This window comes from Rhopilema esculentum, chromosome 9 (genome assembly GCF_057945365.1).
Source record: "Rhopilema esculentum isolate cy_ngs chromosome 9, ASM5794536v1, whole genome shotgun sequence".
Taxonomy (NCBI): domain Eukaryota; kingdom Metazoa; phylum Cnidaria; class Scyphozoa; order Rhizostomeae; family Rhizostomatidae; genus Rhopilema; species Rhopilema esculentum.
Window position 1 is genome coordinate 1557116 of NC_142823.1, and position 22415 is coordinate 1579530.

Below are 22415 nucleotides of genomic sequence, written 5' to 3' on the forward strand. Positions count from 1 at the left end.
CTGTGTTTGCTGTATATTTGCATTGCCTCTTTTCATCTTCAACAATGGTGAATTATTTTTAATGGGTTTGAAATCAATGAAAAACTTAAGATCACTTGAACAACCTACTTGTTTCAATTGCCCAAACATAAACCTCTCCATTACAAAATCTCACACACAGTAAATGCACTGTTTTCAGACATTTCTTCAGTTGAAAAAAATACAAACATATATCAGAAACTAGAAAAGAGATACAAATTAGAAGCCATATTTTCTCTTTAATGGAATTAGTCAATACCATTGGTGTTAGAAAAAAAATTCCATGGAAGCTTGAAGGAGGGTGTAGCTGAGAGAAGAATAAGGGCTGAGAAGAAGAAGAATCTGTCATTTTCCATTTCACAGTTTCATTATAAAATGAAATCATACATAGTCTGAAAAATATTTGTTCTAACTTTCAGGAATCAGGAGGTATGGACATCAAAAGAAAGGACCGCTGCTCAATAAGCATAGCTTTTAAGTGCCATAAAACTACCTTCAGAAGCTATGTAGCAAACAATTAAATATACAAACAACACATTACAATTTAGAAAGTAATGAAACAAATAATTGAAGAAAAAACTTGGTTGTGTAAGGAAAAACATGCATCCAGACTCAACTTTTCCCACAGTTGAGTCTGCACACAGCCTAGTAGGTAAGAAAGTTTCTTTTTATGGAATGAAGTATTTTTCCAATGTCATCCAGTTAAAACAAACAACAATTTTCACTCAGGACTTGTTGATGATGCTGATTCTCAGCAGTCTGACTAAGCGGTCCAGACTGAAAATAACTTCCTTTGAGAAGATTCGTTAATTGAAATAAATGAAAAGTTACTTTTTGTATCAAAATTCCTAGACAAGAGAAGATACCACGCCCGCAAATTAATCCAAGCAAAAGCTTTATAAATTCGGAAATTATTTGACAATCACTTCAGAACGCGCTTTGACCTTCTGTGCATGAAGATACAAAAAAATTATACCACAAACTTTAACCGTGATCAAATAAAAACCATTTAATCTTATTCTACAACAAGCCACAAACTCAAAAGTGCACAAGCGCAGTTGCGATTTTACATAAAAGATTACGATCGACGTTTTATTCGATAGGGACAATCTGAAATACATAAAATAATGATATAAACTGAATCTTAAACACTGTTTACATCGTAACAATATAAAAATATGCCAGGGGTGAAATTTCAAACCGCTTTCAAACTTGACATTGGATAAGTCCCCGCTCAGCAAAATTAGTTCAATATTTAAGAAAATGTTTATCAGTTTAACCATCAACATTTTTGCCGAAGAATAATTTTTTCCAATTTTTCTAAAAGTGCAAATAATTGAACTCAGAGCATGGTAATGTAGATAGATAGTGCTAGAACTTAAAGACCCAACGTGTGTCGAGATATAGACCCAACGTGTGTTCATACGATGCCCCGCCTGGTTACAAAAAAAATTTCACACTGTATAATCTCTCTAAAACGGCGAGTCACAGGCAGTTTTCAATATCAGCGTAACTTGAGCTTTACGACTGACATGAAAAATTCCAATGCACTACACACAATTCCCGACGACTGTTCATGATACTGGCCTAGCTCATCACGAAAAAAGATCTCACCATACATACCTCGAAACGTCACTCTCAGAAATCTGTCGTACTTTCCTTTCAATTTTGTAACACTTGTAACGAATAATTCAAGAGACATTTTACTTTGTCGAGAATAATGCGAAAACAAATATTATTTAGGCATTGCTCCTTGTCACAACTTCCCATCCCACTCATGCCTTCGCTATTCTGGTTAGTACCTCGTGTAAAACGATTGTTTATATCTTGGCGATTCGCAGTCCAGGGGGTGAAGGCCAAGGTTGTCTGACGTCATGTTCTCCTCTGTTGAAGTCTGTTTGTTTAACTACATAAATATGTTAAGCAGGGACAACGCGGAAAACTGAATCATTAAAGAAAGCTGAAAGGCTTATTCCCAAAGCTTAAAGGTGAATTTTTTGAAGCCTAATTTTCACAGCCATATTTTTCGTAAGCTGTCACAAACTTACTTTTTGTGACTGTCTTCAACTTCCATACAAGATACATAGCCTCAAATCTAGATAGTTTCCATGGATATTTAACTAAGAACCCGTGGACATAGTTTGCTCATTCTTTTTACAATGATTCAGCGATCTAGGAGAAAATAAAGCTTGATTTCTCGTTGCCATTGTCGGTTTGTTCATCCGATCACGTCACCATTTATCGTGAATTGCTAGATAATACTGTCCCCCATTCTAAAGCTGACGCGACATGAAACACGAAAATTTTTGGAAGGAGAATAGAAATTGAAAGAAGGAAATAATTCTCTGGTTATCTTGCTAAAAATAAGATTAAAGAGCTTAAAATCATTTAGAAAGCTTTTCCAGTTTTTCAACAAGTGGGTCTTGCTCAATCACTATGATAAATATTCTGGAGGTCAGGCAAATCACGAACTCGGAAGAAAGTCGTGAAAGCAAGAAGAAAAGAAACAAATATTGAAGAAGATGGATATAAAAACAATGTGTTTCAAACAAACGTATCTAAAGAGATTCGATTCTGATGGAAATGATAAAACGATTGAAAACAAATTCACATAGGTTAACGACAACATGTTAAATACATTCTAAATGCATGGGTAGGTAGCTTAAATGAAAATGCACGAAAAGATCAGTTTATGCAATTATAAGTTTAAAGTCACATGCTCATTCCAGAAATAATTCAAGACTTCATTCACGAATCACGTGAGCTTTATTTAAACATTTGTAGCAAGGTCGAGTTTGTCTCGAAAAATTTGTTTAGGGGGGAGGGAAGATTTTCTCTCTAATATAGAACATAGAAGTTCTCAAAATTACCTTTCAAAAATTAGTGTATCTTTAAAATTTGCGGGGGCCCTTTAGCCCCTAGCTATCTCAGCCCTAGACTTGTACTTCCATTTTGTACGGTCGTAGAATTTCGTGCATGTACCTAGCCGTCCCTCGGGTCAGTGCTTTTTCTATCTATAGATTTTTCAAATTGGGTCATCTTGATAAATTCGTAACAAATGCCTTTGTAAAAAACTTGTTAAACATCCACTTTTCGAGCAAAAAATAATAAAATTGACTGTTAAGATCATAAATGTCGGACTCTTAAAACATATATGACGTAATGATATAAAGCTATAAGAAAAAAACCCCATGTTTTGATATTACTGATATGATACTGATTTAAAAATAAGTTACAAATTTCTGCTTGAATCCTAAGTAGTTACTGCAATTAATAACTTAAATAGTTTACAGGCTAAAGCTGATAAGAAAAACATCGAGACAAAACTACAAAATGATCGATACAAAATTGTGCTCCTGCAACATTTGAATAAATGGTCACACCAAAATCACACCCTGCTGTCTTCGTTACTTGCCAAAAATGCAGGACTTCTGAGAAATGGAAAACTGATATAAAAAAAAGGTTTGTGGCAAAACTTATGATACTGCGAGTGTTATATTCATAGTAGACACAAGTTAAAGATACACGTTATCAAAAACAGTTACAATATCCAGTGGGAAACATGATATTCCAAGAAGAAACTATATGAAGAGTAAGGCCACAAAACAACGTGTGCGTTGGAAGCTTAAGAATATACTGGATCCTTGTAATAATTTGGATTGGTTAACTACCGAAAGAGATAAAGACTTTTCGGTAGAATCTAGAAAGGCGTAAGGTCTCTTAGCAGCCAATATGTAGAGCCTCTGAAAGCCCTTCAAAAAACATCGGCAAGGTTGCGATAATCGAAATGCATAGATTTAAATTATATTCACGGGTCTCAACAGTAGCGTAGCCAGGGCTATAAGATTGAAGGGGGCACAGGAGGCAAGTTGAGCGAGGGAAAAATTTGGGTCTATAGGCTTTGGAACGCCAGGAAACGCCCTTTGCAAAGAAATGTTTTGCCATTGGGGGTAGGGGGTCTGCCCCCCTCTTGTCTCCCCCTCACTACGCTACAAGGTCTCAGATGCAAGTTATCTGCACCATTATGGGAACGAGGCTGCGAAGGTCTACGGAAATGAGGACGTCACAGCTTGCGCAAGCGACTTTGTGACTAAATAGCCTTTCATGAAGAACGCTCTACGTGCACCAAAATATATGAATATTCCTCGATATTTGACTAGCTTACGTCGGCTAAATTCAAGACGCAGTTTGCTGTTGGTATGAAGTATGGGTCATCGTCAGAGAATTTCAGATCAGTTGACGAGGCTGGTGGGTCAAAAGCATGGATTTTCTTTTTGGTGGGCGACGGGTGCCTCGTAACACAACCACTCATTTCTAGAAAGAATAGAATATCTTTGACAGCAACTCGAGTCATTACCGTCCGAAACTGTCCGTGGATTGAAGATTCAGTAATTCCCGGACACATCATAACGAGTGACAGAATGGAGCGTTGAAATTTACGCAATATCAACGTGTTGTACTCGCTATTCAGTTTGAACCAAGGACGGCAAACGACTTGGTTAAATATGAGTTTGCTTTTCTCAGTTTTTCCATTATCACTTGCTTCTTCTTTCTTTGATTCAGAATTGTTTATTTGACGACCGGTATGGCTAACTTCAACTTTCTCTCTTACTTTAACAAAATCTGCTTCTTTTACACCTCTTGAGCGTTTCACAACACTAGATTTATCACACAACTTAATAGCTCGTTTCTTCAAATTTGAGCCCGACTCGTTCGCCCTATCATTTTCATTGGCTTCTTCACCAATAGTATTATCTTCTTTAGATATGCTTTCATTTGCAGTTTTATCTTGAATTTTATGTGACGTGATTTCCATTTCTCTCTCTGGTTCCTTTAATATGTTATCCTTATTAATTTTCGAAGTTTCTTGCGTGATACACACATTGTTGGTGTTCGATTGGGCTTCCTCCGAAACCGGCTTTTTACCTTCAGTTAACAAGTCAGTTTTAACACACTCATCTTTGTTTGAAAGACTAGAATCGGTTTTAACCTCAATTTGCCCCTCCACAGCCATACTTTCATTGGCTCCAGCTGGCACTGTCTTCCCTTTTAGGCCAGTTGCATGATCGAATCCTTTTGATACACGATGTGGCGTTGTTATGCACCATTCAGCTGCATGATTGGCAGTTACAAACCTTAAAACATTCATACCAACCTTCATCAAAATCCGGAAATTCAAAAGCATGTTCAAGATTTCTTCTACGGCTCGCAACCCTTGGTATTTTACGTATATATTCAATATGTCATTTTCAGTGAAGCCAATTTCCTGCGTTTCAAGAATGCTATGTACAACCTCTTTTGCAAATGCAACCTCGTTTTTATTCCAACTGAAATGTTTCTTCATCATTGCAATAAAATCGTCCATGCCCTCTTCATCAAAACATTTCTCGTTGTCGCGTTTGCAATAGACTGTTGATTTTCTTTCCATGAATCTTTGAATCGCAGCATGTCCTTGAGGGCTTTCGTTGTCTGAAGAAACGAGGCTAGACATCAAATGACCTCTTTCGAAGGTAGAGAGGTCATCCGAGTGAGGCTGCAGGAGTGAATGGCAAGTGACTTTCATCGGGTTCACTATGAAACTGTCCGGTGATATAACCATCCGACTTTGAGTAGATTCATGCTCCAGGGATCTGTGTAGCATAAGCGTAGTCCGTGATGTGTGCATCTTCGTTTTCCGGATCTCCAAGCTTCGCGAAGGCACGATAGCCAAAGAGCTCTTGGCTGTAGCATCTACCTGTTCGTCGTTAAGATTTGAAAGTTCTGTTATTTTGCATAGCTTTGAGTTTTTGCCATCATCAAATTTGCTTACATAACTTCGGTCGGAAAGAAATGACATCGTACCACTTGCAGTGCTCATTTCAAAATTAACCACACATGGCAAGTCTCTTCTTTGAATTTTTGGGGACGCCTTGTTTTTGTTTCCTACCGCACGTACGTCCGGCGTTGTTGAACTTTCTCCGCGCGGTTCCAGAGCATTGGTCACAGATTTGTAAGAGGCATCTTCAAAAGTCACTCTGCGTCGTTTTTTAGGTATCGCACTTTCATCGCCATCTGTTTTATTTTTGCGGTTTGTTTTTAAACAGCTGCGTTCAAGTCTTTCATTTGTGCTAGCTGAATTATCTTTGCCACCAAAAGGGGTGCTGCCATCTTTCTCAAATCCACTCTCAAGCTGTCCTAACTTGCTGTTTGGTCGTATTACGTCATCCTCAATTGCAGGCTGACTTTCTGTATCAGAAGTATCTGCAATAAGAGTATAAATAGCTATTTATCTCACGTAGGCTTACAAGCGGTAAAAAAGATATAAGCTAAAAAATACAAGGACACAACGAAAAACTTAATCAAATGTGAAATACAACGATATATACAAGAAACAAACGTGAAATATCTAAGCGGTACAAAATTTGAAATTGTCTTTGAAAAAAGTAAACATTTAAAAACAAACTTGTCCTATCGAAAGTCAGAATATGGTATGGGCCAATCAGAAACGTACTGTAATTGTTGTCCAATCAATGCTGCTTGCCTATTGAAAACATAACAAATGGAGCCCTAAGATGCACACGAACTCCTTCTGTCTACATCGATATAAAATAGCCACTATTCATTTTTATGTAGATTGATCTGAAACTGCTAGACGAAAAGACGACCGGGCTTTTACAGTTACCCAAAACATGTCGCCTTTAAGCTTCTTTAACAATCTGGCTTTTTATGAAATGTTGCCCAGTTGCAGAATCAATAGCAAGACTGAAGAAGTTGTTCCCGCAGAGGAAGAGTGTTGCTTCTTATTTTGGAAGGGACAGGCTATTTTATTCTCCAGTGCCGTCGGAACGAAATTCATATTGGGGGGGGCTTTCCATTGTTCTCCTTCTCATTCAGTACACTGTTATAAAGGAAACATACTACAGTTTGGCAATTATTGGGAGGGGGGGCTCCAGTCCCCCCCGGTTCCGTCGGGCCTGTTCTCCCATCTACACACCTCTCCCCCCAAACCATCGGGACTCATAAATATGAAACTCTTCTGGGCAATTGAAACGAGATTCCTTTGAATATATGGAATGGATTCCTTTTCAATATATTCTTAAGGACCACGGCTTTCATTACCTGCGCCTGGGGTTTTTTCTGCAACATCTTCTGTATGAGCGTCATCCTCATCTAGGTCATCATTATCATCATCACCAACCACATCGTCAAAATCTTCATCCACTTCCATATCATTAAGATTCTTTCCTATCTCCAGTGCCTCCTCGATGTTTTCTGAATACAGCTTTCTTTTTAGCAGCGTAACTGACGTAATCTTATTCTCATCGTCGGTCTTGCCAAGACCCTGACTAGCTGATTGATTGTATTCGACTATGTCATCCGGAATTTCCAGCTCCATAACGCCTTTGTTGCAAATAACCAGACTGAAAATACCTGCCACGTGTCCACCGAGACTCTCGTCTCTTGAGTAGACTAATGAGCCTGGGTTTGAGGCTGGAAAAATCTGTGCAGATGTGGACGAGGCAGCTTCGTCATTTCCAGTTTTGGTGCTTTCTGTGCCCTGTAATTCGACAAAACGCTAAAAAACCTTTGTGTTAAAGAAACAAAACAAAAACAGAAGCACCCCAGATATCAAGAATAATAATAATATTTCGTTGGACATTGAAATGTCGTTTTGTCAAATGCTTAAGAACCCCTATGTGAATCTTACACGTGATCAAAAATGATTTTTCTAAGGCGTGCTCTGATTTGACATAACATTCCAAATTCACAATGACCGCTCTTGATGGGACTGTTATAAGTTTCTGCCAGGGTCAGAGAGCTAGTTAGTTCAACAGTGTACTTAAAGTTAAATAAATTTTAAGATAGCATGGAAAAGTAAGAACATAGCATTCTGTGTATATGCGTCGGGTAATGGCAAAAGACAAACAGATATTTACAACCAGAAGAGGACAGAAAGAAATGTGAGCAGAAGAATGACGCATTCGAAGAATTTCCTTTCGTGTTAGCTACCTCAGTTATAAATGCTTGTCTGTTTTCGCTTTGAAATATTTCATGATAAAAGAAGACAACAAATTGAAGAATTTCACATGTTTTGACAAAGCAGCCAAGAAAATTATGGGAGATACTGAGAGGGATCTATTTTCGTCTTTTAATATAAGAATTTTTTGATGAACCTAGAAAACACTATTTATTAGGAAGAAGACCAAACACTACTGAATACTACCAAATACAACTGAATACTACCAAACACTACTGAATACTACCAAATACAACTGAATACTACCAAACACTACTGAATACTACCGAACACTACTGAATACTACCAAATACTACTGAATACTACCAAATACTACTGAATACTTCCAAATGGTACGCACTTACCTGTATTTTGTCATTTGTTCCCTGTGATTCTTTGCCATCCTCCTCCACAATTTCTTGACCCTCAGCATTTTTGCTACTTACATCAGGAGTATTTAACTTGCCATCTTCCTTTTTCTTCGCCCCATCCTTCAATTTGTCATTTATACTAGCATTCCCATGTTGTTTTCCGAGAATGGACCTCCCAACATGCTTTGCACCATCTTTGAGCATCTTTAAGAAATTTCTTGCAGCAGGAAACACGTTATTTGCAATAGGCATCTCGAATATCCTTTCATAACTAACAGACAAGCTGTATGTCATTGTTGCTATAGGCAGCGCTCGCCTTCGCGGCACTCGGAGCCGCAGCCTCGAAATCAGTGACTTGGCTTTCATCGAAATCAAGGTTTCTTCTAGCCAATTCGGTGGGTAGCGGTCGAAAACATGGAACACCAGTGATGGAATGTTTTCCTTCAAATTCTGACTGGCAAGAGAATTGTGCACGATTTGCTCTAGGACGCAGAGGCATATATCTTTGCTGGTTGGTACTTTAGTCTTGGTATTAGTGTTGGAAGTCTGGTCAAAAGCTTTGCTGATGACGAAGGCTTCTTCAAGCTCCTTCAAAGTGTCCGGTAACTCATGTTGAAACTCCACAGGTGTTAGTTTTTGCTGGAATCGCTTTTTCACTTTTTCGTACACATCTCTGAAAGCGGCTTTCCAAGCATCTCCTAAAAACGAACGCAAAGGAAATGAAGAGAAAGCTTACAGTAAACATGAACAGGATATGAAAGTGCTTCCAAAAATTTCTAGGTATGTAAGTAACAGTATAAGAGAAATAAACAATACGTAGGTAAAATGCAAAGTCGAAACTAGTTTGATTAAAAATGAACAAAAAGAACAATTTGATATCTGTACTTCAAATATTTCATTCTGTTAAGGAGAGTTGTCCTTTAGCAGAAGCCATATTACGACAAAGCCTCCGATAATTACAGAATAAAATTAAAGCACTACTAGTACGTAAAAGAACCATTATACAAAACCTACTTACAATTGTTCATTATTGAAAATAAGATGAATAGAAAAGATTTATCATTCGATAGATTTTTCAGTGTGAATTGATCAACAAAACTGGATAAAAGCCGTGTCTGTGTAGTGCGTAAGTTACAGTTGAACATTGCAGATTCTTGTAAGGAAGTTCAAGAAACAGAAAACAATCATTTTGACTCACCTTGCCGACTTGGCTTTTTCAATTCAAAATCAGGATCAGAAGTGCATTCCAAAATGCAGCTCTTCAGATTATGATCCGTAGCCGAATTCTTAAGCATGTAGCGAGCACGACGTCCCAGTGATTCCGTTGTTTTATCGTTTGATTCTGGAATCTCTTTGTGAAATATGTTCCTTGCCACTACCCAGTAATTCAGCTTTGAAAAACAATTTTAACATAATTTTCAGTTATCAGTTTATTGGCAACGTAAAACAATAATGGCCTTAATGGGGCGATAAAAGCTGGTAGCTCTTAGGCCATGTGCCAAAAAAACTTAAACGTGTTAAATGAAGTCAATAAATGAAAACTGAATCCTTTTAAATTTTGGAAAGGCAATTTTCAAGTTTTTCTTCATGTAAAAAACTTTTTCGCATTAATTGTTGATGTGCACAATTTTCAAAACTACTATCTCTAGCCAACTATGTATAAGACAAAGTTATAATTTAGACTATTATTATTATATGTTATATATAAGCCATAATTTAGACCAGAAATATATTACTTGGCATATAAATGACAGCAAAGACGTAGGGAAGCACTTCAAAGGTGGGGGAAGATGCACATGTGGGGAAAAAGGCTGTATTTCAGATCTTAGTGTAGTTTCTTGCCGCGTTGCTTTTAGCCTGTCAAAAGGGGCAATTTTACTGATTTAGAGAAAATCTACCACAAACTGGACTAAAAGCGAATGCTCTCAGCGAAAAGCAAGTATCTTCGCGGCATAAATGAGGTTTATCTCAACGGAAATCAACGGTAAGTACAATAGATACAAATTTCTTCAATCTACATACCTTCTTTATATCAAGCTCTAAAAGGCCAGCAGTAACGCGGGCCATTAAGATTGCTGCGTCTTCCCGCGGGCTGAAACTAACTCTCACAGACATTTTGCGTTTCAACGCAGCTAGATCAACATCATCCTTCACGCATTTATGCCCTTTTGCTTTCACCTTAGCTATCTTCGTTGCCTTCTGCTTTAATCGGGCGACTGTCAATTTCTTTAGCTTTGCATCTGTCGCTTCTTGGGTTTCCTCGGTTTTCCCTTTCTTGTGGGGCACTCCCTCATTGACAATTTTGTTGTCAAACACTCGCTTTCGTTTTTTGCCTCGTCCACCATCGTTCGCCTTTGCAGCAACAGAGCTGACTGTCCTTCTCGGGAATTCTACAAAAATTACATGAATAACAAAACACAAACAAAAGATTGAGAGATTCTAATTCAACTTTCACTGAAAAAGGAATATTGCTTCGAACAGAGCAAGCTATTTTCTTCATTGAGGAAAATTCTGAACTTCAAATATGATTATGGCTTATAAAAGCGGACACGAACAAATGCGGACCACTGATTGGTTGAATTGTCGAAATGAAGGTTATTCAAAACTCATGCAAGGCTAGAGTAAGATTTAGCCGCGAAAAAGGCGACCCGCAAAATTTTATCAAAACATAAAGCATACCAGTAATGGGTATAATATTTCTTGACTCATTTTTTGCGACGAGCATCTTCTCATTGAGTAGGGCAATTTGCTTCTTCCTAGTTTCCGTGTAGGCCCAGTTCTTTGGCAAGTGACCAAAAAATGTCGAATCAAACCCAGCTGCACCTAGGCCATCGCCGAACAGCTTAGGGACCGCGTTTGCAGGGTCTTCGGTTGGGAAATGCTCCTATGAGAATAATGAAAAATAGTGTTGGGAAAAATTTTGAGTCATATTGCACTGCTTCTAAGTCAGTTTCAGGCCTGCTTGCATGGTTTAGGCCACACCAAATTTCGTAAAATTTCATACCAGATGGCTTCACAAAAAGCTATGCATTATGTTTTTATAAATAAAACTGTAAACTAATGTACTTCACTGTGCTGTAACGTTGTTGTATTGCTAAGTATGGCAGTTTAAGGCTTTGGTATATCGACGTATCGTTCTATAAGGTAATGTCTTTCTGTATTATATTGTATTTAATTCTTTCTCTTTGATGGCATTGATTGCTATTTTATTTTACCGTATTACATCTTGTCATAATAACGTATTAGACTAGTGGCGTTAACGTACCTGAAAGTCTCTCAAAGTCATGGAAGTCCTGTACACCCTAGGCCTCTTCTCGACATAGCCCTCGGGGTCTTGAGCGGGCTTTCGCAGCGCTCTCATCAGTCCAAGCCTTGTGTTCAAACAAATGTACTGAACGTCCTTCCAATACTTGCAAAGGCTGGTTAAACCGTCAAATCTGTACAGCTGCTTTTGAAACTCTTCCATGTCTGCAGGAAGTCGCGTCTAGAAGGAAAGGGCAACAAACCATAAACCGCTATTTGTTCCCTTTAATATACAAATCTAAATGTCTTTTTCAAAGTGGTCAAAAATTAGTAACATTGAATCACAGCTTCTAGAAACAGTTTTCCAAACAGCGATTTCTGCTCTGAGAAAAAAACCCGACTTGTGAAACAGAATCAGCTAGAACCACATCTTCAGAAAATCTGCACTCCATTGGCTAACATTAACAGCGAAGAAACCTTTCTCAGAGTTCTCTTAGAAAAAATTCAGAAAAGGCATTTTAGTCTCTTCTTTCTTTCTAAAGATAAAAAAAGGTAACTTCTTTGGTCCTTTTAGTAACGACACCAGAAATGAAGAACAAAATTTCTAATGTCTCTAGAAACGAAAAAAAGAATCAGACATTTTGCTCATATTAAGGGATAATATTTTTGTCGGTGTTGCAATGACAATGCTATTGAAGAAAAGGAAAGCCAGTAGCAAAATATTTCTATCAATAACAGCATACAAAATATCGACGTTGTATTCAAGGCTTACCTTGGCATATCCTTTCTCTGATAGTGTAGTGTCCAGCAGCATCGCTTCTCTGCTTACAAAAAGAACGATTTGAGTTCTGTTAGCAGGCAGTTTCTCCGGGGTTGTGTAAAACAGGCCCATATGTGTAAGAAGAAGAAGCGACTCGATGAAGTGCCCAACGTAGCTACCAACACCCTTTTTCAATCGGAGCAATTTTCCTTTGAGGCGGGGAGGCAAGTCCCTGAGGGGTGTATACCTCTTGGTCGGGTGCTTCAGCATATTCTCCAGAGTTTTGCTTTTGGCACAAATGCCGACACATTTTGTGAACACCAGTAAAGGCATAATTGCCAAAACGTCCCCGGTCTGGAAATAGCCTACAAAACACAGAGGTAGACATTAATAAGTAAAGAGGAGGGCTTGCAGAAGTAAGGCCTGGGCGGAAGGTGGTAATATCTACGAAGGAGTTTAATTGCAACACCCAAAAGCAGTAAAATAGTTTTGCTGTGGGTATGATAAAGAATGTTTGCAAATGCTGCCAAGACAATTACTTTTTGACTATCCTAAATCATTTCTTGTACATTGTGGCACAGTTCTTTTTACGAACATCAAATGACCAACTCCAGCATATCAAGGAGGTTAAGTGCTGGGAACGTTTAGCAGTGCTACTATTTTTCCGAAGAGGGTGTGGCACCTTAACTTCGATGTGAACAGCTTTATATTGTTAATATAGGCCACAGAGTTTCATTTTTCAACATTTTCTGTTGGTGATGTGCCTGTTGTCTTTTAAATGAAGAAATCAAGTGGATCAAAAAAGGATGCCAAACACTGCCGTGATATCTTTAAGAACGCACCAAGCGTCTAGGTAAGCATTCGTCCTGGCCTCGAAAAGAAAGCCCAAGATTTGAAAACTTTCTTTAAGAACAAGAAACAAGGTTTGCGTAGGACACTTCTTATATTTCCAATGGTCTTCCACTGCGAGACCTATCTTGACTTAGAAAAAACAAATTTTCTGCCCTTCCTAGAGAATGACCCTGACACTCAGGGAAAGCATGAAAATACGATGTTATGGGAGTGTTTATAGCTTGACTCAACAGTATAAATGCTTCAATTCATTGAGCAATGAGCAATTCTTACCTTTGCCGTGTCTGTTTGGTGGCAATTTCTTCAAGTTTGAGACCCAGTCGAAACTACCAATATAATAGCTATCCCCGTGCTCCTCCAACTCGGCGATGTCATCCGCAGGTACATCTCTTTCGTTGCCGTATACCAGTTGCCAAATATAGAAATGCAGCATGCGGATGCGGGGAAAGCGAGGCAAAAAACCATATTGAGGCCGTTGATAGCCAGATCCAGTCAACGGCTCGTAAGCCTCATCATCAGTATCTGTCTCGTCTCCATCCTGAGCATCTCCTTCGGTAGTGACAAAGTCCATTAAGGACACGTTGTTTGGGGCCTTGCTGTTGCGATCTGCAACATATTCTGCTCTTGCTTTGCTCTTCCGTTGTAGTTTGTTTTCGACTGAAGAAAAAATCAACAACCTTACACAAGTGCACGGTAACACTGTCAGAAACAGGGTCATTGGAATAATTAAATATTTGGAGGGCGATTGGAACAGAACAGAGCTACAAAAAGAGATTTCAATTTACTTTCTGTTAAAGATTCTGTAAATAAACTGAAAGAGCGCTGCAGGGAATTAATAGGGGTGGCGGGAGGCCTTCAGCCATGGCCACACTACTGATGTATCATAACTGGTCATCGCAATAACAATATTAACAACGAATGCGTTGCATTTGCAAAAAATGGGAACCAGGGATAATTTTTTATCTACATATCGAATAAAGCATTTAATAAAACAGCCTTTTGCATTTTTCATCATCAATACCAAAATGACGTGTGTTGACAATAGACTTATTCTGCATCTTAAGATACACATGTCGCCAAACGCTCTCGCAAAAGCTGGAATAAAATAGCTGTTACGATACTGACAAAACTGCTCCATATTTTAGTGCAAAAAGAAATTTCAATCGGACAATAACATGTTAACAGAGTAACGAACCCCACAAAAAAGTGGAATGAAGCAAAAAGGAGCGGGAAAAGAGCCCTGTCTTACCCCATACAGAAAAACAAGGATAATTTGTAGTTCATCATTTGAAAAATAGCAGAAAATTTACCGATTCCCTTTATTCTGAATTTCGTTTCATTGACAGCTGTTTTGAAGAGCTGATCCTCCCTGGTGATACTAGCATCGCAGTAGTAAACAAATGTCTTTGGTGGTTGGCCTTCTTCTTCGATCTCGACCTCATACTTCTTTATCATGTTCGTTTCAGCAAGGCGATTGAGTATCCGATGAATGCTCTTTCTGCAAACTGTTTCTTTTATGCCGAGTTCTTGCTCAGAAAACAGCACAGCCTTGTATATTTGGTTGGATCCTTAAAGAAAAGATTCAAATTAACTCGATAAAGTCTCTAATGAAAAATCTTTTGTCTATTCTAAATCCCTTCTAAAACCACATTTTAGGGATCCTAGAACCAGGCATTTTAGGGATCCTAGGCTCTTTTTGGCCTCACTGGCATAACTTTTATAGCATAAAGCTTGGAACAAAGGAGTTCTGCGATAAGCATATAGTGCAAACTTTATTTATCCGTTAGACCCAAGGTTTTGACATATTTTGGGCCAGGTCAGCCATCTGTACCACTGTCCACGTTTGAGATCCTATATATGCAAAAGTGAGCAAAAAATGAAAATTCCCATGTTGTGACGTTACTATTAAGTAGGTGCCATACCCAATGGAATGTGCAATGATGCTAGAGAATAAGTCTACGTAGTTAGGTCCACAAAGACTGGATTACGGAACCTGACCAATAGCAAAATCATTAATTCAGCTATCACCAATCACAAAAAAATGCTTACAAACCTTCGATGACTTTGAGTTCTCTAATCTTTTCGAATATTTTGTTTTGCCTCCGCATTCCTCTTATAGAAAGAGACGCCTTTGATTTCCCCTTTTCGCTTTCGACCGTCTGCACAGATTCAGGGAGGCTTACATTCGCCTCAACTTTGGCTTCAGTTGATGTTGTGAGTGCCGAAGTCCCTTGCTCGCTAATTTTTGAGCTACGTTCTAAAAAAAATAACCCGAAACAGCTATTATTTTCTTAACTGAATAAGCAATAAGAAGACAATTCTTGTTATTCGGAGAATAAAGTTTTGCGGCAACACAGAAATAACAAGGCCATCAATTTTCTAACGACTGTTCACCTTAGTCCCTTGGTAAAGGAGTCGACAATCGGCAGTCCGTGACAATGCATGCGAATTTCCTAACAATTTCCTAACAATCATGCATGCGAATATTTTGGTAATCAAGCATGCCAACTCTCAGGTGGATTATTTGTTCAAAGAAAGGGAATCGGCAATCTGAAATAGGTCATGTCTCAAGGGAGCAAAACAATATAGAGTGATATTCCAAATTGAAGCTCGAGCAATAAGTGACGTAATTACTTACCAGGCCCCTTCCCTTGACTATCAATGGCTACAAGTGTCTGTTCTCTGTAATCCACAGACTTTTCAATTTCCGCTGTGATTTTCTTAAACTGTTCGCTTCTGTGCACATGAGTTGTCGTTACGAAACGATAAACTTTCTGTTTCGCAATATCCGTTGTGATAATCTTAAGCAAGTTCCTTCGCTGAAGTTGTCTAGTGAATGATCTTGCCATGTAATATGGCACACAAGCGATTGCACCAAATTCATCAATGGTCATTCCCCTTTCTTTCGCACTGTCTATTATCCAATAAACTTGCTGCAATAATGGGATCCCCTGAATAAGCTGTGGCTCTGTAAATTTGCATTTGGACATAAACATGCTATCCTCATCTTCGTCCACATCACCTCCGTCAACCTTATTAAATTGTTTCAGCAGTTGGATGTATAGCGGTACAGAGCTATGGAACTTGTGAATGAGATTTTCTTCCCCATTTTCAAAGTTAAAAACTTTTCCATTCTGCAAATACTGAATGCATCCTCTACTATACAAATTGCGTCTTACTGAACAAAAGACTTTCTTTGAGCAGCCAATTTTGTCTTTAAGTTCACTGAACTCAATCATACCCCCTGGTTCTGACTCTAGGATCTGACAGATTTTTTCACAATGGGCATCGTTGTCCTGGTGAATGGTTCTGTGGAATTGCTTTAGGAACAAAATATTGGTCCGGATTTGTGTGATGGGTCCAGCAGCCTTGTCTCCGCGCCGTAAATTATACACTTGTTTTGTGACAAGACCCATGTTAATCAAAACTTTCACGTGATGAAACGAAGTACGCGGGTCCATCGAGAAATCGCGGAAATCTTTCTGCAAAAACCCGCGTTCTCGCGTTTTCCCTATAATCTCCAAAAACGTGTAGCGTGTTGGCGTTACTTTGAGGTCAGGTGGATTGCCATCTCCAAATAGCACACGGCGTCTGAGCTCCTTTGTTGCAACAATGAAAACGGCATTATCCCATTTCTGAAGAAAATCAAGATGGCTAAGCGATTCTTGCCTTACATTTAGTGTAATATTCTCTCTTTTATCGAAATTTGGGCAATAACCATATATCTTGTTTTCAACATCAACAATCCAGGATTCTGGTAGTTTTGAGATTTCGTTGATACCTCCATCATCATCTAGATAAAATTTAAGTTTTTTAGTGTCTGCGAAGTAAAATCTTTGCATTCACTTCTTAGACAGGAGATGCCTTTATTCGAAAGGACTTTCTGGGGTCATGGGGGGAGAGGGGAGGGGGGAGGGTAACGGCTTTCTCAACAGGAACTTTAAATTCATAGACTACTGTCGTTTGTTCATGCTACGGAGATGAAAATTTGATGGAATGGTCAACCATTATGGGGGCCTGAGCGAATGGCTCAGCCTCCTAATAGACAAAAATGAAGCATTCTCGCTTCCTGCTATTGATTTTTGAGATACTGGCCAGGGACCCCCCCCCCTCCCCCCATTCTTCTTCAACATTTGGGTGAGGCTGAGAAAAAACTGTTATGCAAACAGGGGGGGGGGGGCTAAAAACTAATAATAGTTGTACGACTGTTCGCATAGACATCCCACAGTCTATTTTTGTGTTAGTATATACGTATCAAGGATTAAAAAACGGGTAAGTGACGGTGAAGGAAAAATTAGGAAATCGGTTTTTTAGTAGAGTTAAATGTTTTGTCCCTGCTGCATATTCGCGCAGAAAGGATGCAGCACCAAAAATGGAGGGGTCCCTGTGCCAATGCTGTCGTAAGTTACTAAACTGTCGAATAGGGTATTATTTTGCATGATAATCTTGAAAAGAACTAAAGGACATGGTACTTTCAACCAAACCAATATGACAATATAATAAAATACAAGAGATAAAAAGGTCCCACTCTAGCTGATTGATAAATTAATGAGATACAAGGATTTTCAAAAAACAAATCTAGGGCGTGGCCTTAAATATATAAATTTTGGGGGCATGGAATTTTGACGCAGTTTATTTCATTTATTAAAAAGTATGTTCTCGCCAGTCAATCATCGCTTCGAATTGTGCGGTGTAATTTTCTTCACCTTAGCACCTGAGGGTACCTTTTTTATTTTACTCTAGAAGTCACGTTTTGAGCAATGAGAGGCCTTGAGGAAAAACTAAAAGGGGAGGCCCCCTGCAAGCAGAGCGAGGGGGTCCCGCCCCCCCCCCCCCGCGCGCTAGCGACAGCCCTGAAAACATCGATTTACAAACCAGTTGGATCCTCGAACTTCTCCTTTGATTGATTGCTAGCCTTTTGTTTATTCTTTGATCCTTTTTTCAAATCCTTCTTTTTGCTATCAAAATACCAAAACTGAAGATGTTCCGATTTTGTGATCCTTTGCCAAATAAATTCTTTCATGTCATCATCATCTTCTCTTGCCAAAGGTGGCTCTTGGTTCTTCAACATGGTCCATAATTCTGTCTGTGTGATGCCTTCAAGGCCACACAGAGCTATATCTGTGATGACTGGTTTGATCATATCCATTTTCCTAATAGAACAAAATTCAAATGAACAGTAAAATAAATTTGTTGTCATTGAGATAAAGAACTCTTATCGGAGTGACCACTTAGTAAACAAAGAGGGGGGCAGCTGTTGCATAAAAGAAAACTTCAACGGATAAAAATGAACCTGTAGCATTAAAACTTTTAATTTTGGGGCCCTCAAGAGTTTCTCCTTCCCAAACCTAGGCCAGTTATGCTACTGGTAGACAGTGGTCAGTTTCAGCTTTTAGAAACACAGTCCAAATTTGTAAATCTGGAAAACAATTAAAATTAACAATAGGCAGACTGTGACAAGTAATTTCTTCAAGAAGCTCATCATATAAAGGGCTACTTTATTTTGGGTCACCATAAAGGGCCAAACATTCAGAAACTAGATATTTAAGCATGGAATAATAATTTAGAGCAATTGATCTCTAATAATACTAAGATATAAAAAGCTTGACAATGTGCTAATAATGTTATTTAGCATAGATTGACTCTGGGTTCTATACTTTTCAAACCATTGATAAAGATCCTTCAAACAGGTTTATTTTCACTATGATTTGCAGTGGTTACTGATCAGATGTAAAAAAGACAGTATTAACAAATGTAGAACAAAGGCTGAAATTTGACATGTCTCAGGCAAATCATCACTTTAGCAAGATGTCTATTCCAGTAGTGCAAAGCGTGTTTTTTGACTTAGTCAAAGCAGCAGTGGTTTTAGGGACTGCGGGGCTTGGTCCTTGTTCATTACAATTTTAATTTCTTTCTTAGATGTGGACCATGACCACTGTGGACCCCCCCCCCCCACCAATACAGTAATGAAGAGTCTTCTCTTTTTGCCTTTGTGCATTTAAACTGACCTATCCATCACAGAAGTCCTCAGCTGATGTTGGTAATGCGGGAAAAGTGAGGGTGTTTGGTGTAGACTTCAGATGGCTCATGACAATACCCACTCTGGCAAATTGGAAAGCTTTCATTGTAGTTTTGCCCCATTATCTTTGAGGCCACTACCTGAATATCATAGTTCAGCAAAAAAAGTGAGGGGGCTACAGCCCCCTAGCTGTGGCGTGCCTGAGAGGTGAGAACCCTTTATAATGGTTTTATTTTTCATAGTTGAATATCGAAAAGGATATAAACAATTTTTTATGGTACAGAATTTGAAAATGGCTTTGAAAAAAGCAAACATTTTACGACATACTAAAAGCTTTTTCGTCTGACACTCCTCAAAGCATAAAACGTCAGAATAAGGTTCCAAAAAAACATAAAGCATTACTTTGAGGAAACACTTTATTTTTAATGTCCCCCTTGAATGGGCAACCCTTTTGATAATCTTAAAATCCAAATACAGCCCCCTCTTTCAAATACCCTCTCACAAAATTCCCCTTGTTGGAAAAGCGCATTTCTAAAAAATATAGAAAGATAAAGAACACACTTGGCGTTTACAAATTTTTCAGTTATTTGAATATGTTGCAAACAGGAAATTTTGGTTACGGTCCTTTTCTCCAATTAAAATGTAGCTGTAATAGAATATTTTTTCGAAAATTATGCATGAAAAACTCCCTTTAAACTCATTTTAATGCCCCTTTGAATGAATGCAACCCCTCACAAAATGCCAAAACAAAGACATAGAAATTCATCATTGTCCAGGGGCATCGAGGCTGGCAGGTGGGGGTCATGGCCCCCTCTGCTCTTAAAATTTGTTGGATTTTCAGAAAAATCATTTTTTTGTCAGAAAATTCTCAAGCTTGAGCTGTGGGTTACTTTTCAAACTCCTAGCAACATAAATTACTTGGACTAAAGTACTCACCGTAAATTCGAGAAGCATTTCACTTTTGTAAAGAAAATACTAGATTTCCACAAAACAAAATGATTTTTCAGGATTTACTGATTCCTACCATAGAGTGATTTGCTTTTCAGACTTTGTCAGCTAAAATCCGAAACTTCAAGGGTCAAATTTGGTTATGGAAATCGATCAAAATTGGTATAAATTATATCTTTATTTGATATTGAAGACCAGGACAGTACCAATTTTGTGCTTATCACCAGATTTTTGAAAATTGTGTCTCAGGTTTGAAAATTTATGCAGTTATGTTGCGTAAGGTAAAACAAGGTAGAAGTCAATCAAAACCATCGATTTTCCCCAGTGGATATTGTATTTAAGAATAAGATTTAATGATTAAAATTTGCTTCAAATGATGCGATTCCTGGCGAATTTGAAGCATTAGATCATACAAATTTTACCCTTTAGCGGCAACCATGGTGCTGCCTCAGGTAGTAACTTTATTCTACCCTTGTCCTAATCTACAGATGTCAGAGGGGTTCACTGTAAGTATAAAGAAACAGAGACAAGATAAAAGTGAATTTTAAATTTCTTTCCAGGTAAGGCAAAAGTTGTGAGTTTTTCTGCCCCACCTCCCTTAACACTTACATGAAATGCTTCTATTTCAACTAAATTAAAGAAATTTTGTCGGAAAATTTTTCTTTCTGGTCCCCTCTAGAATTCTTTCGCCACATCACCCCTGTCATTGTCTTTCATTTTACCATGACTGTGTACAGTTGACAAAATTGTTTCCTCATAGCACACCAGTGCCCATGGAGGTCAGAATCCATGAAAAACTCACACAGAATATATACCAATAAACAATATACAAAGGGAAATTGTTAGCCCGTGCCAGATATCTCCCACATAAGCTACATGGATTCCACATTGGGTGCCAACAAAACCATTTTGCTGTTTTGAGCCAGGGGATTGAGGGGGCGGGGCGGGGGATTGATACTTTGGTTTACCCAGAATAAAGGCTGATCAGTTTGGATTCAAACATTCAACGCAAAAAGTATTTTTTAGGATCAAAATTAGCTATACATATCAAATTAAGCTGGGTAATATCACAACTCTGTTTTTCAAGAATGTAATTAAATCAAATTTTCTTTTTTCAATATTCTCTAATAACTGGACCAAAAAATACAAAATACAATGTACTCTTACAAGTGGTATGGCCGAAAAAGTACATTTTACAAAAACTCAGAACCCAGAAAATTCCTTGAGCACCCTGATCATAAATGTAAAAGATTGTCCTCACGAACAAGGGCTTTGCATTTTAGGATATAGGTAAAGAAGGGAATGTCTACTGCTTTTTTTTAAATTTTATTTAACAGTTTGAAGACAGGTCTTTAAATGTATTCATCCAGATACACGGCTACTAGGGTGAAATGTCAGACAGTGAAATTGGGAGCAAGAGAGCCTAAATGTTTCATTGGGGCATTGTCTGTTGAAGGACTCGAACCACTGGAGTTCTACCCTCTACGATCTTCAGCGCGCCGCCTTAACCACTCGTCCACGCGACACAGACTACTCTGTTGTCTGGCTTGGAGAACAGAGACTGGGGGCTGATTTTCGACCCCAATTAGAAACAGTAGCTTTGATTCTATGATGGTCTTTCCGCTTTTTTGCAGCATCGAAATTAAATTTATCACACACGACGAACGGCCTAAACGGAAAACCACAAAAATGATACGTGTACGTATATTATACCAACTCTTTGATATCTTACCATCTTTGTTGGAGACAAATTAGTAACTAAACCATAAAAACAACTTTTTATATAAAAACCTACCTAAGGCTTGTTCATACCACTGAAAAATGTGGTGGGTTGACTGTAAACAGCGTTGATTAGAAAATACAGCCATTTCTTTCACGACCCATGCCCTTACTGAGCTGCGAAGGAGGGTGCGCAGCGACTAAAAACGTGTACTGGGGAGGGTGGGGGCTTAGGAGGGGGAAAAGCATCTGGCACACTTTTTCCAAAGATCATGAAATTCATGAAAACATATTTTACCAAAAGGCAATGAAAACATGGCACCCTTGAAGATGCTAAGTGAATGGCAAAATCTATGAAAAGATGTGAAAGTTTCACTGAGGCTATAATCCCAGATAAAATTGTTGACTAGGTAAAATGAAATTTTTGCAATTTTCTTTCTAATGGTGCCTTCTTTTCCCATGAAACAGTGTTGAATTTGTATTTCTATT

At 38.4% G+C, this 22415-nt stretch overlaps 2 protein-coding genes across 2 annotated transcripts in view; both read right to left on the minus strand.

Moving 5' to 3' along the window:
• LOC135689123 (otoferlin) overlaps positions 1-1823 on the minus strand; it is a 48686-nt gene extending 46863 nt beyond the window's left edge. The window contains exon 1 of the mRNA XM_065206245.2: positions 1642-1823. Within this exon, the coding sequence (XP_065062317.2) occupies positions 1642-1720 (79 nt within the window). The 5' untranslated portion in view covers positions 1721-1823. The remainder of the gene's footprint in view (positions 1-1641) is intronic.
• A 122-nt stretch (positions 1824-1945) lies between these two features.
• On the minus strand, positions 1946-22108 carry LOC135689122 (general transcription factor 3C polypeptide 1). Its single transcript, XM_065206244.2, has 14 exons — positions 22003-22108; positions 18116-18393; positions 15879-17033; positions 15294-15497; positions 14551-14808; positions 13514-13897; positions 12401-12753; positions 11651-11869; positions 11065-11269; positions 10408-10775; positions 9584-9776; positions 8380-9083; positions 7117-7555; positions 1946-6258 (listed from the first exon to the last, which is right to left on the minus strand). Exons 2-14 carry the CDS (start codon positions 18387-18389, stop codon positions 4175-4177), a joined length of 6840 nt encoding a protein of 2279 aa, XP_065062316.2. The 5' UTR covers positions 18390-18393; positions 22003-22108; the 3' UTR covers positions 1946-4174.
• Between the last annotated feature and the right edge of the window lie 307 nt (positions 22109-22415).

Coding starts and splice junctions, on each gene's coding strand:
- LOC135689122 (XM_065206244.2), bottom strand. CDS start 18,389: ATGGATATGATCAAACCAGTCATCACAGATATAGCTCTGTGTGGCCTT. Junction 13,898..14,550: donor ATTCAGAATAAAGGGAATCG/GTAAATTTTCTG, acceptor TTTTTTCTTCAG/TCGAAAACAAACTACAACGG. Junction 10,776..11,064: donor AAATATTATACCCATTACTG/GTATGCTTTATG, acceptor TAATTTTTGTAG/AATTCCCGAGAAGGACAGTC.